General features: G+C 46.2%; 1 protein-coding gene across 5 annotated transcripts in view; it reads left to right on the plus strand.

Annotated features, from left to right (window-relative positions):
* Window positions 1-3,396: 3,396 nt before the first annotated feature.
* The window catches only part of ACOX2 (acyl-CoA oxidase 2), a 33,105-nt gene continuing 21,579 nt past the window's right edge, over window positions 3,397-14,922 (plus strand). Inside the window, exons 1-6 of one of the 5 annotated variants that reach the window (XM_039480982.1) lie at window positions 3,397-3,653; window positions 7,456-7,497; window positions 8,336-8,513; window positions 10,539-10,701; window positions 12,948-13,099; window positions 14,002-14,109. In XM_039480982.1, coding sequence (XP_039336916.1) covers window positions 3,618-3,653; window positions 7,456-7,497; window positions 8,336-8,513; window positions 10,539-10,701; window positions 12,948-13,099; window positions 14,002-14,109 — 679 coding nt within the window. In that variant the 5' untranslated portion in view covers window positions 3,397-3,617. Of the gene's footprint in view, window positions 3,654-3,690; window positions 4,185-7,455; window positions 7,498-8,335; window positions 8,514-10,538; window positions 10,702-12,947; window positions 13,100-14,001; window positions 14,110-14,922 lie in introns of those variants that run through there. The other 4 variants (XM_039480978.1, XM_039480979.1, XM_039480980.1 and 1 more) reach the window with 4 other exon arrangements.

Consider the following 14,922-nt stretch of genomic DNA (forward strand, 5'->3'; position numbering starts at 1 on the left):
CTTAATTGACCTATTGACTAAGCCCGTTATCCTATCATACCATCTCCTCCATAAACTTATCTAGCTTAATCTTAAAGTCATGGAGGTCCTTCGCCCCCACTGTTTCCCTCGGTAGGCTGTTCCAGTATTGCACTCCCCTGATGGTTAGAAACCTTCATCTAATTTCAAGCCTGAATTTCCTGACTGACAGTTTATATCCGTTTGTCCTCGTGTCCACATTAGCACTGAGCTGAAATAATTCTTCTCCTTCCTGGTATTTATCCTCTGATATATTTAAAGAGTGTAATCATATCTCCTCTTATCCTTCTTTTGGTTAAGGAAAACAAACCGAGCTCCTCAAGTCTCCTTTCATACGAAAGGCCTTCCATTCCTCGGATCATTCTAGTGGCCCTTCTTTGTACCCGTTCTAGTTTGAATTCATCCTTCTTAAACATGGGAGACCAAAACTGCACACAATACTCCAAATGAGGTCTCACCAACGCCTTATATAACGGGACTAGCACCTCCTTATCCCTACTAGAAATACCTCGCCTAATGCAACCCAAGACCGCATTAGCTTTTAACGGCCACATCACATTGCCTACTCATAGTCATCCTGCGATCAACCAGGACTCCTAGGTCCTTCTCCTCCTCCGTTACTTCCAACTGGTGCGTCCCCAGCTTATAACTAAAGTTCTTGTTAGACATCCCTAAATGCATAACCTTACACTTCTCACTATTGAATTTCATCCTGTTACTAATACTCCAGTTTACAAGGTCATCTAAATCTCCCTGGAGAATATCCCGATCCTCTTCCGAATTTGCAATACCCCCCAACTTGGTGTCATCCGCAAACTTTATCAGCTCACTCCTACTCTTGGTTCCCAGGTCAGCAATAAATAGATTGAATAAAATCGGACCCAAAACCGAGCCTTGAGGAACTCCACTGGTAACCCCCCTCCAACCGGACAGTTCCCCCTTCAATACTACCCTCTGCAGTCTCGCCTTTAACCAGCTCCTTATCCACCTCTGGATTTTCATTTTGATCCCCATCTTTTCCAATTTAACCAGTAATTCTTCATGCGGTACCGTATCAAACGCCTTACTGAAATCCAGATATATTAGATCCACCGCATTTCCCTTGTCTAAAAAATCTGTTACTTTCTCAAAGAAGGAGATCAAGTTGGTTTGGCACGATCTACCTTTCGTAAATCCATGCTGTAATCTATCCCAGTTGCCATCGGCCTCATGCTCCGGAACCACTCTCTCTTTTAAGATTTTTTCCATGACTTTGCATACTACAGATGTTAGACTAACAGGCCTATAATTCCCCGGGTCACTTTTTTTCCCCTTCTTGAATATAGGAACTACATTAGCTAATCTCCAGTCAGTCGGTACAATCCCCGAATTTAGAGATTTATTAAAGATTATCGCTAACGGGCTAGCAATATCCCTCGCCAATTCCCTTAATATTCTAGGATGAAGATTATCCGGGCCCCCCGATTTACTTCCGTTAAGCTGTTCAAGTTTGGCTTCTACCTCAGATACCGTAATGTCTACCCCCATATCTTCATTCCCATCGGTCCCTCTATCACTATTCCTTAGCCCTTCATTAGCCTCATTAAAGACCGAGGCAAAGTATTTGTTCAGATATTGTGCCATTCCAAGATTATCCCTAATCTCCACTCCGTTTAAAGTTTTGGGAGAAGACTCAGCCACCTAGCACAGTAGGGAGTGTGACATCTCCTTTGAGTGTCTTCCCAAATGCACTCTTCATGCGTAAGGGAATTTTCACAAGTGCATACTATAAAAGTATCAAAACCAGGGGTTCTCAAACTGGGTGCCGGGACCCCTCGGGGGTCACAAGGTTATTACATGGGGGGGGTCACAAGCTGTCAGCCTCCAACCCAAATCCCGCTTTGCCTCCAGCATTTATAATGGCGTTAAATATATAAAAAAGAGTTTTTAATTCATGTGGTGGGGGTGGGGTCGCACTCAGAGGCTTGCTATGTGAAAGGGGTCACCAGTACAAAAGTCTGAGAATCACTGATCAAAACCTTTGGTGCTAAACTGTTTTGCTTCAGTTAGGATTTGCCTTAACCTAAAGTGAATTATTGACAGCGAGGGATAAAGCAAATATTAACTATTATCAGAGTAAATCTGCATTCCAGTGACCTTCAGTCACACACAGATCTTCACCCTCAGACAGCCTCCTGTTGCATTAAATAATGGTTCACTGCTGAATCTCCACGTCAGCCGGGCAGTTCAAACCAAAGCTTTACACTTTTGCTTTTGTGAAACAAATACCGACCCCACAATATTTCCTGTCGCCTCCTTTCCTGACTAGCCCCTTCTGGGCCGGGTAATGGAGATTGGGAGCGGGGACAACTCGCTGGAAAGAAGCTCTTTGATGAAGCTCTGTTGCCCAGCTTTAATCCAGACTTTGCCTTTGCTGCACACATAATGGGGGGGACTTTGAAACAGTGTCAGGCCTTCCTGCTCTCACTAATAACGCTGCTAATTTCCGAGCCCCAGCAGCCCACGATGGAGGTGGCTGCGACATGGAGCCTGTGTGGGGAGAAGACTCAGCCACCTAGCACAGTAGGGAGTGTGACACCGTTTCAAAGATGGCTCCCTTTCCCTCACCGGCTCCATGCTGCCACTGCCTGCAGCATGCTCCGGCCCCCAGAGCTGTCACATGCCAGGGTGTCAGAGAGACCCCAAGGGCAACATATGCCAACCAAAGTAGGTGGGTTGGGAGAGCGTGTATCTGCCGGCCCTCAGCAAACGTGGCTGCCCCTATGCTGCCGGGAGGCAGGGCGGCCCTGTGAGGTGATACAAAGGGAAAATGTGGTGGGGAAGGGGCAAGGACAGAGTGCCTGGGGGAAGCACCCTGGGGTGCAGGCCTGTGTTCTGCTGCAGCTCAGAGCAGGCGATCGTAATGGTCCTGCCTGGCCTTACAATCTGTGAACCGTGGAAGGTGGAAGAATTGAGCGGGACAGGGAGGAATACTGGGGGGCAGAGAGGGAGAGGGAGGGAGATGGTGATGTGGCAGAAGCCTGAGGGAAAAGGGAATATGAGTGGGAGGGCCAGGGAGCAGGCAAGGGTCTGAGATGGAGGAAGCCAGAAGGGGGTGATGGGGCAGGAGCTTGAGGCTGGAAGGAGAGAGTGATGGGAGGGGACAGAGAGCCAGCTCTGCCACACCCAGGCTGGGACGGGGACGCGAGCCCCCACCAAGCGGCTAAGGAGCAGGCCTGTGTTTGTGTGTGCACATTTACGTTGAATTTCCACCCCAAATGATCTCACACCCACACACGTTGCAGGGCTGGCGTGTCCCCAGAAGCGTGAACACTCAGCAGCCCGACCAAAAACAAAACCATTTTTTAAAATCAACAGCCTGGTGTTTTGGGGGGGGAGACGCCTGGGTTGTGAGCTCTTGGGATCAGCCCTTCTGTTCACTGCAGTCGTGTTCTGACACCACTGGAGCAGCTGCGAGGGGCCACCCACTAGAGGTCAGTGGTGGTGCACAGCAGCCAGTGTGCACTGCACAACCAGGAGTTAAAGACAAAGCCTGACACGGAGAGTCCTGGGAATGGAGTTTGCAGGCAGCTGCTGAGGAAGTTGGGACTGGACTGGAGATGCCACTTTCTCTTCTAATGGCTGCCAAGGGGAAGGTAGGTGAGCATGTGTGTGTTTGCCCGGGTAAATGAAGTGCAGCTAAACCAAAGTAGGAGCATGAAGCTGAAGGTTACTGGGTACCTCTGAGCTGCCACGTTTGCTTTTCACTGTACAGCAAGAGCAGTCGATTACATTTGTTTTATTGGGCTGAGCAATGTTTCTATGCCTAGACGATAACAGGCAGACCCTGAATTCAATGCCTTAAGATCATGCCAGGTGTTAGGATCCGTCTTGCAAAGGGCTTCCAAACTAGAAATAACTAGGAATGACAGATAGCTTTATGAAGCCAGACAACCTCTTTCATCAACTCCGGCTGAACTGGACGTCCTTTACTCAGCGATAGAATTGTACGTTTGTGTAGGATTACGGTTAAGGTCAGACAGATTTTAAAGCCAGAAGGGACCATTAGGATCATGTAGTCAGACCTCCTGACAGCACAGGATATAGAATTTCACCAAGTGATTCCTGCATCAGTAACATGTGGCTGAACTAGAGAGTGTCTGGGGGAAGGAGACCAAAGCCCCGAGGTAAGTGGGGAAGTGGGATACCGGGAGGAAGCACAAGCAGGAGATTACAAGAGGGGAGGACTCCTGTCTCAGACCGAGAAAGCGGGACAATCAGCGAGTTATCTTAAGTGCCTATACACTAATGCAAGAAGCCTGGGGAACAAGCAGGGAGAACTAGAAGTCCTGGCACAGTCAGGGAATTATGATGTAATTGGAATAACAGAGACTTGGTGGGATAAGTCACATGATTGGAGCACTGTCATGGATGGATATAAACTGTTCAGGAAGGACAGGCACTCCTTTTCTGTGGGGGAGTTGCGTTGTACGTAAGAGAGCAGTATGACTGCTCAGAGCTCCAGTATGAAACTGCAGAAAAACCTGAGTGTCTCTGGATTAAATTTAGAGGTATGAACAACAAGGGTAATGTCGTCGTGGGAGTCTGCTATAGACCACCAGACCAGGGGGATGAGGTGGACGAGGTTTCTTCCGGCACCTAACAGAAGTTACTAGATCACAGCCCTGGTTCTCATGGGAGACTTTAATCACCCCGATATCTGCTGGGAGAGCAATACAGCAGTGCACAGACAATCTAGGAAGTTTCTGGAAAGTGTAGGGGACAATTTCCTGGTGCAAGTGCTGGAGGAACCAACTAGGGGAAAAGCTCCTCTTGACCTGCTGCTCACAAACAGGGAAGAAATAGTAGAGGAAGCAATAGTGGATGGGAACCTGGGAGGCAGTGACCATGAGATGGTCGAGTTCAGGATCCTGACACAAGGAAAAAGGGAAAGGAGTAGAACAGAGACCCTGGACTTCAGAAAAGCAGACTTCGACTCCCTCAGGGAACTGATGGGCAAGGTCCCCTGGGAGAATAACATGATGGGGAAAGGAGTCGAGGAAAGCTGGCTGTATTTCAAAGAAACCTTGTTGAGGTTGCAGGAACAAACCATCCCGATGTGTAGGAAGAAAAGTAAATATGGCAGGCGACCAGCTTGGCTTAACAGTGAAATCCTTGCTCATCTTAAACACAAAAAAACAGCTTACAAGAAGTGGAAGATTGGACAAATAACCAGGGAGGAGTATAAAAGTATTGTTCAGGCATGCAGGTGTGAAATCAGGAAGGCCAAATCACACTTGGAGTTGCAGCTAGCCGGAGATGTTAGGAGTAACAAGAAGGGTTTCTTCAGGTGTGTTAGCAACAGGAAGAAAGTCAAGGAAAGTGTGGGCCCCTTGCTGAATGAGGGAGGGAATCTAGTGACAGAGGATGTGGAGAAAGCTAGTGTACTCAATGCTTTTTTTGCCTCTGTCTTCACAGACAAGGTCAGCTCCCAGACAGCTGCACTCTGCAGCATGGTATGGGGAGGAGGTGACCAGCTCTCTGTGGGGAAAGAAGTAGTTCGGGGCTATTTAGAAAAGCTGGACGAGCACAAGTCCATGGGGCCGGATGCGCTGCATCCGAGGGTGCTAAAGGGGTTGGCCGATGAGATTGCAGAGCCATTGGCCATTATCTTTGAAAAATCATGGCGATCGGGGGAGGTCCCGGATGACTGGAAAAAAGCTAATGTAGTGCCCATCTTTAAAAAAGGGAAGAAGGAAGTTCCAGGGAACTACAGGCCAGTCAGTCTCACCTCAGTCCCTGGAAAAATCATGGAACAGGTCCTCAAGGAATCAATTCTGAACCACTTAAAGGAGGGGAAAGTGATCAGGAACAGTCAGCATGGATTCACCAAGGGCAAGTCATGCCTGACTAACCTAATTGCCTTCTATGACGAGATAACCGGCTCTGTGGATGAGGGAAAGCAGTGGATGTACTATTTCTGGACTTTAGCAAAGCTTTTGATACAGTCTCCCACAGTATTCTTGCCAGCAAGTTAAAGAAGTCTGGGCTGGATGAATGGATGGTAAGGTGGATAGAAAACTGGCTAGATGGTCGGGCTCAACGAGTAGTGATCAATGGTTCCATGTCTAGTTGGCAGCCGGTATCAAGTGGAGTGCCCCAAGGGTCGGTGCTGGGGCCGTTTTTATTCAATATCTTCATTAACAATCTGGAGGATGGTGTGGACTGCACCCTTAGCAAGTTTGCAGATGACACTAAACTGGGAGGAGTGGTTGATACGCTGGAGGGTAGGGATAGGATACAGAGGGACCTTAGAGGATTGGGCCAAAAGAAATATGATGAGGTTCAACAAGGACAAGTGCAGAGTCCTGCACTTAGGACGGAAGAATCCCATGCACTGTTACAGACTAGGGACCGAATGGCTGGGTAGCAGTTCTTCAGAAAAGGACCTAGGGGTTACGGTGGACGAAAAGCTGAATATGAGTCAACAGTGTGCCCTTGTTGCCAAGAAGGCTAATGGCATTTTGGGTTGTATAAGTAGGGGCATTTCCAGCAGATCGAGGGATGTGATCATTCCCCTCTACTCAGCACTGGTGAGGCCTCATTTGGAGTACTGTGTCCAATTTTGGGCCCCACACTACAAGAAGGATGTGGATAAATTGGAGAGAGTCCAGCGGAGGGCAACAAAAATGATTAGGGGGCTGGAGCACATGACTTATGAGGAGAGGCTGAGGGAACTGGGATTGTTTAGTCTGCAGAAGAGAAGAATGAGGGGGGATTTGATAGCTGCTTTCAACTACCTGAAAGGGGGTTCCAAAGAGGATGGATCTAGACTGTTCTCAGTGGTAGAAGATGACAGAACAAGGAGTAATGGTCTCAAGTTGCAGAGGGGGAGGTTTAGGTTGGATATTAGGAAAAACTTTTTCACTAGTAGGGTGGTGAAGCACTGGAATGGGTTACCTAGGGAGGTAGTGGAATCTCCTTCCTTAGAGGTTTTTAAGGTCAGGCTTGACAAAGCCCTGGCTGGGATGATTTAGTTGGGTTTGGTCCTGCTTTGAGCAGGGGGGTGGACTAGATGACCTCCTGAGGTCCCTTCCAACCCTGAGATTCTATGATTCTATTATTCTAATAACTGCAATTAATTGAAAGAGCGTATTCTATTTTCCTCTCCTTTCCCTTGAGTTAAATGATTCTGCAGTCATGAAATCCTTATTTTTCAGCAACTCTGCTAAACAGCTTAATCTCAATCCAAAATTAAAGTACTATCAACACATGCATCTTGTTAAAAAAAAAAAAGTATCTCAGCTACAACTGTGCTTAATTGTCTTAAGTAGTCAGGAAGCCTACTTCTCGCTTAGTCATTACTTGTCAGGGTTAATAAGCAACATGTTGGATATGGGGCATTAACCAGGTAAAAAGCAAAACCTAACGACCTTTTCTCCCCCTGACTTTAACCAGAAAGAGAAGTGGGATAGCTTTAAGGGAAGAACTTGTTTTAAGGTAAGAGACTGTTTGTGGCCTTTTTTTTACGTTCAACATGTAAAGGCGGAATTGTGAGTATGCTTCGGATATGCTGTGGTCGTGTAGAGGGAACTTTTCAAATTGCTATACAGTGTATGCACTATAGCCTCAGTCCTGCAACTGGATCTGTGGGAGCAGTCGAAGTCAGGTCACTTGCTTGTGTTCACACAGGCCTATGCATTCCCCTGCAGTGTTGCAATGTTTGGGGTGCAAACACTACCAGGCACATTTAGAATGAGGGATGGGGAAGGAAGGGTAGTTTTGATAGGAAATTTTAAAGTAAAACATAACAAGAATCACTTTCCTTAAACACTTACATTTTGAGTCCTAATCCAAGATGACCACGTGCCATAAAGTGCCCTAAACATCCTCACTCTATGCTTCCATATGGTGGGGTTTGAACAGTCATGCAGATCCACATATTCTATTAAATTGTCATGGGGACAATATGTACTCCCGCACCTTTTGGGTTGATGATGGGTGCCGGTGACAGAAAACGTACAGTATTCTATTTGCTAATTCATAGGGGAGGAAAAGAAAGTGTTTGCCCTGCACACGTAGGGTTTTGCCAGGCTGAGTTAGTGTCTTCTCAGTGGAAGCCAATCAGCTGGTGCTTTTACAGTTCTTTTGGTTGCACAAAACACCACATTATCAGAAAAATCCAGCAAAATAGCATCAGTCCTCTGGACTAAGCATAATTCATCCTCCTTGTAAGACCAGCTCTAGACATGCAAGTAGTTAATGAAAATCCTGCCATAGGGGATGCTCACCTGGGTTTTCGAGGGCTGACATACTAATTTGTACCATCTGTTCTCAGGGCTTCCAGCAATCTCAGATGGCCCAGTGGAACAGGAGTGGCTATTTCAGGAGCTCTGGTAGCAGAGATGTGAATCCCGACCTTGAAGCTGAAAGGCAGACTGCCTCCTTCAGTGTGGAGAGGCTCACTGCCATATTGGATGGAGGTGCTGACAACACCAGGACACGGAGGGCAGTGGGTGAGTGGGCTTTAAAAGACTTGATGCTTCCTGGATGAGAGAGACACTTCCATGTCCCTGTTATGTCTGTAAGAGCAGCAAAGAGTCCCATGGCACCTTATAGACTAACAGACGTATTGGAGTGTGAGCTTTCGGGGGTGAATCCCCACTTCGTCGGACGTTATGTCTGCTTCTTCTCTGCAGTGGTGACTCTTATACCCAGTGAGGAACCTTCTCCTCAGATCAAACAATAAAAAATGTAAGCAAAGAAAATGTCATAAGGGGCTTTTAGAAAGAGAGAAGCTTGAGGCCAGGACTCTCAGCTGATGTAAGTCAGTCTAACACCACTGGAGCTACACAAATTTACACCAAACTTTTTGCCCCACTTTTCCTCCTCCAGATCTCTGAGTGACTTCGTAGGGTGCAACAAATTAGGCAAAACATTTAATTAAGGCTCAGATTTTGTCATGGATATTTTTAGTAAAGTCAGGGACAGGTCACAGGCAATAAAGAAAAATTGACAGAAGCCTGTGACCTGTCCCGACTTTTACTAAAAATACCCATGACAAAATGGGAAGGGGCTGGGCAGCTGCGGGGTAGCTGGGAGCTCTGGAGCCCCCACCACTGTGGGAGCTCAGAGTTCCAGGGTCCCCCTGACACACACCCCAACAGCAGGGAGCTCCAGGGAGCTCCCTGCCCCCTCCCTGGTGGCCAGGGAGCAGGGTTGCTCCATGATTTTGGGGAGAAGAGTGGTGGCTAAAAGGGGCAGCAGTGGAGGGAAAGCTGAGATGCAGCAACCACGTCGGAGAGGGTTGGAGCAAACAGCCAGTGAGCCAGAGCAGAGACAGCCCAGTGCAAACGGCTGATAGTTCTCTGAATGTCCAAAGGTCCCTGCTTTAGCTGCTTCAAGTCTCTGGCTGGGCTCCTCTCTGCAGTTTTATCAGCTGGGAGGTGCATTTGAAGTTGTACTAAAGGTCACAGATTCATCACCCCAGTCTGTGTACAAAGACCATCAAGTCCAGAACATTGCAAGCTTTCATAAAAGACTGTACTCAACATATTGTGCAACCAGTTGATTCAACTGCCCATTCTTTGGGGTTCAGACCCCTGTTCTCCCCCTGACTGTCACAATCCCTAACAACAAGTGTGTAACTGATTTGGCTGGTCCTTTCTCCTGGGCCAGCCCTCTATGCAGCAGGGAATCCCAGAGTGCATTGCTCCACATGATGCACATGTCCCCTGGGCACTGTTCCCCTGCGGAGTCAGTATGGGACAACGGCCAGGAGAGTCCCAGGATGCACTGCTACAAAGACAGTGAAGTAGCATGGTTCGGGTGGGCAGGCAAACACAGCTGGATACATGGTTGTGTTGTGAAACACCTGCTGTGTGAGCACAACGCAATGCTGTGACAAACAGCATGTCATGACCTGGTTACCATAGCGCTCACCATACTCCGGAGGTAGCCCAGCTACAAACAAAGCCTGCAGCTGTGCCAGTCATAGAATCACAGACTATCAGGGTTGGAAGGGACCTCAGGAGGTATCTAATTCCAACCCCCTGCTCAAAGCAGGACCAATCCCCAGACAGATTTTTGCCCCAAATCCCTAAATGGCCCCCTCAAGGATTGAACTCACAACCCTGGGTTTAGCAGGCCAATGCTCAAACCACTGAGCGATCCCTCCCACCCCCAATGCCATGGAGGGGGCCAGAGCAGGAGCACGTGTGGTCTGGAGGAGGTTTCTGGCCTTGTCATGCTAAGGAGGGCTGGAAAACCGATCACTACAATTAAGCTGTGAAGGGAAAAGGGGGATTCTGTGAGTCTGATCAGGTTGAATCCTTGCCTGTGTAGCTCACATAGCCTCTGTCTCACCTGAAACAGAGGCTGGGACCAGGGTTGTCTGCAGAGACCTCTGCAAGGTGAGGCTTTCCGTGGCTGCAGCTTGCTTTCAAACACAGCTCAGGGTTTGCTGAGAGACTGATCATACTGGGGCAGAGGCACCCCAAGCTGTACTACCACACAGTGAGCCATCCTGTTCTGTTTTACAGAGGCAGTTATCCACAGTGAACCTGGCTTTAGCAGAGAAAACCAATACTTCCAGAGCCAGAATGAGAGGTATGAAGCAGCAGTCAGAAGGTCTGTTTACCTCAAGGAGAAGATGCATCAAATGGGATGGACTGAAGACGGGCCTGAAATTATGTATTGCTACAGGTAATGGCTTTAGTATTGTTAATATTATTTTTCATTTAAAAAAATCTGTTTAAACCACACACACCCCAATTAAGAGGCTGGAAGCTGCAACTGTTCATGGACTGATTAACAGGGGTTCCCCCACAAGCATGCTACAGATTCTTACTTTAGCACTGTGCCTGGGAGAAAAGAAAAACATTTGTATAAAACTGCAAGGGAACCACTCAAGAAGTAGCATACAGCTGCTCCTGCAGAGTAATAAACGTGACTCAACACGCTGGAAATGAGAGTTGATCCAGCTTCCTCCCACTGTCCTTTCTCACGCACACCCTTCCCACGGGTGCTGCTTGTGAAGACAGATGTGGCCTGGATGAACTCAGGCTGGGCTCCCAACTCACGTAGTCCTTTTAAACAACCACAAGGACAACCAGATACAAATTCTGAGTTAAAATGTGAGAATGGAAAGTAAGCATTTACCAGCGCGGTGGTGGCATGAGTCCCGGAACGGTAACTCCAATTCCCTATGAAAGGGTCTCATCCCCGCAGCTGAAGACAGAGAATGCCACCCCAACTGAATTTTTAAGTCTCTTCCATATGATAAAATGCTTCTCAAATGAAAGGCCACTAGTATGACAATCTGACAATGTGGTTTGCAAACAGGCACTGCAGCTCAGCTTTTGAATTCATGAACAAGGCAGGGAATTTACAAAGTTGTTGGATAAGTTCCATTTTTTAATTTAAAAAAGTTTGGTTTGTGCATTTATTTAGTTATATGCATAAAGGGGGAAAGCTGCTATCCTGGGCTCTAGGCACCTTTGATATAATTTTTAAATGCAACAACAAAATAACCAGCGGCTTTGCTCGAACCAGAAAGTAAGAAAATAGCCAATCAGCACCCTAATGATACCCATCACACCTGCTTTCATCAGGCCCCTCTCCCCACTCACATCAATGGGACTAGTCATGTGCTTCCAGTTCAGCATGTGCATAAGTGCTTTGTTGAAACAGGCCTGGAATGCAGAGTACCTTGCAGGAGGACCGAGTCGCTGGCCTGCATCTCAGATAAAATCACTTGGCAAGTTCTTCAAAGAGCCAAGCGCCTCACAGTGTTGGAGATAGTGGAACAGTCGCAAGTATCTCTAAAAACTGTTTTGAAAATTCATTTTTAATAATGTATATTCCTAGCTAGCTAAAGAGTGTATCACTGCTGTGCAGTGTAATCTTTCTTCAAGCATTCCCTTACACACGTTTCTTCCCCCCACCTCACCTCCCACCCTAGGTGATCTTGAAGCTCTCTGAAGTCCTGTATAGCAGGAAGGGGATGATCATTTATTAAAGAGAACAGGTGTCCATCAGTTTTTAACAGAGGTGCCTCTGGTGGCACTGCAGTAAAACAAGGGGATGCAAATAATCTAAGGAGATTGCTCAGTGGAGCTGACTGATCAGAACTAAGATTTCCACATCTGACAAAAGGTGAGCTACCTTCTGTGCAGAAGGAGAAACTCCAGAAGGAAGGTACTTCAGATTCCTTCTACCTCTTCTCACTGTTTCTATTTTATAAAAACAAAATTAAATATTTTACAAGAGAGACATTTTCACTGTGTCCTACTGAAATGACATTATCTAAGTTCCTATGGGCTGCAGAACTTCAGAATGTGCCATTTTGGGATGGCACCATGCAGTTGAGCCGGCTAGCATGTCATCAGAGGAACTGAGTAGACATTTAAAAAAAAAATTAGGTAAGTTCAAGGTTGTCTAAGTCCTAAGTGACAGTGGATGCAGTTCAGTCCATTCCAGCTGAAATCAGTGATATTCAGTATTTTTGGTTGTGATTTAAATAGAAGGAAGAGGAAAGATGAAAGGGGGGAAGAGAAAAAAGGGTTAATAAAAATCAAAGGAAGTTTAGGGGTTGGATGGTGTTTTTTAGAATCTCAATTCAATACTACTAAGCTGATCCAAAGAGAAAGAGACACCTTTCCACGCTGCCAATTAAAAGACAAGGGAGGTGTAATCATCAAACAAATGACTCTCAAGAAAGGTATGCTATTAAAGACAAAAGGGAAGCAGCTTTGAAGCATTATTTTTCTCGTACTTCCTGTGTAGATACGTTATGTTACAAAATTAATTCAAAAGATCATTAACAATGGGAACTCAGAACTGGCATGTGCTGAAGATTGTTTAAAATGCCTTATGCATTTGCACTGTTGCATTAACAACATTCTTGGAACGAGCACTCATGCAGAACACTGTCCACACGTTCCTTCCAGGGCCCTTGGAGGAGACCTAGCATTTAACATCCACAGAGTCTTTAAGAACAGTATCTTGGCCCTGGGAACAGATGAACAAATTGCCAAGTGGATCCCACTTGCTGACAAATACCACATTATAGGAACCTATGCTCAAACTGAATTGGGACATGGTAAGTCTACAGAGAAAATGTAGCATTTCCTTAGGAAGAAAAACTGGCCCAGATGTTACAGTTGGTGCAAATTGGCTCAGCCTCATGGACTTCATCTTAGGATATGTCCGAAGATTGTTTACAACATGAGGCACCTTTTGGGGAAATGAGCTGCTCCCACCCAAAAAATTTCAGAGACTTGAGTTTAGAGGTTGTGGAGCTGTTCATCTGTGGATTGCATAAGAGTCCCAAAGGAAGAGGAAAAGCCTCTCTTGCTTTATAGAGATGGCAGGGGAAAAAATGAGTGTCAGAGAAAGTCTGCTGGAAGCTGAGTTTTGCTTTTTGATTCTGAAAAGTTCAGGTGGTGGAAGGGGAAGACTTGGAGTTGGATGCCAGAAGACTGGGATCCAAGAGGGGCACCCTCATCCCGGGAGTTGGTTGGGGGGATATGTTTGGTTCTACATTTTCTATTCTTGGGAGAGGGATTTGCCAGGTTGCATCAAGGGTAGATGCACCTGGAAGATGGGTTTTAGGGTAGCACTCACCAGGTTGGGTTCCAAGCCAGAGAGTAAACCACAAACCTTTGGGGAATGTCCGTACTAGCTTCCAGAAAGGTGTAACTACTGCAAGTTAAGTGGCAAACTTAACTCAAGGAAAAACTGTAGTGTAAAAAAACTCCAGAAGCCTACAGGTTGGGCCCAGCCTTAAATATCCTATAGAGAGAGCTGCAAGAGCCTGCACTGAATGCACAGTCTCTGGCAGATCCTTCTCTGAGAGGAAGGGGCCTGGTAGGAAGGGGGAGCTAACGATCTACCAGAGGTCCAGTGTCGCTTTTCTGCAGTGAGGCCTCGAGGATGGGGTGTCTGTCTCTCAGGTGACCCTTCTGACATACTGAGGGATTATGTCCATTTATCTTTGTGCAGGGACATTTCTTCGGGGTTTGGAGACAACAGCGATTTTTGACATTTCCACTCAGGAATTTACACTGAATACACCAAAGATCTCGGCAATGAAGTGGTGGCCTGGAGACTGTAAGTACCAAACTCAGAATTACACTCTAGTGTTCCTAGTCTGCACCGTTCGGTCACCATCCTGACTTAACTCGTCATGTGGGTGTCAAGGCTGCCTTTGCTTGCCCACTAAAACATACTGGGATTACTTTTTAAAGCTGTAGCCTGATTTGGGGTGTGTTAGTAGTGTGGATTTAATTTATCAACTTAATGTAATTTAATTATTTTTAATTAATATTAATAATTATTATTATGGATATTAAATCATATGAGTTTAGGCTCGCCAATTTGTTTGATCAGAAGATAAAGTTCGTCCTCAATCAGGCTTCACAGAGTTTATAAAAGGACCTTCAGGAGTATGACACGAAGCTCACACTGAGACAGATATAGTCATAAAGACCTTTGATTAAAATCAATGAAATAGTAAGTAAATGGTAAAACAGAATTACAGAGTTGCAATTGTATTTCTGTTATTTAAGAGATACATATGATAATACAATATTATGTGCTGCAAACTTGGGTTAATACTCACACTCTGTTTTAATAACCCGGTGTTGGAAGATACAGGTCCACACCTCTGGCGGTTCCGGTTTCACACCTCTAGCAGAGGAAGCTAATGCAGAGCTGTTAAAGTTGTTTACTCTCTAACTTAACTCAGTAAACCTTAAACTGAAATAAAGTGTAGGGAGACCAAGCTTAGCCTAGTCCCCTTAAAACTTAAAGTTTGAAAAGAAACAAGGTCCTGCCTGTTAATAGTTAATAGCCATCGTAGATGGGTAGCATCGATACGTTGTTGAAGATGGAGACAATGAAGAGTAGATAGGTGGATAGATT

Source organism: Mauremys reevesii, linkage group 7 (assembly GCF_016161935.1).
Source record: "Mauremys reevesii isolate NIE-2019 linkage group 7, ASM1616193v1, whole genome shotgun sequence".
Lineage (NCBI taxonomy): Eukaryota > Metazoa > Chordata > Testudines > Geoemydidae > Mauremys > Mauremys reevesii.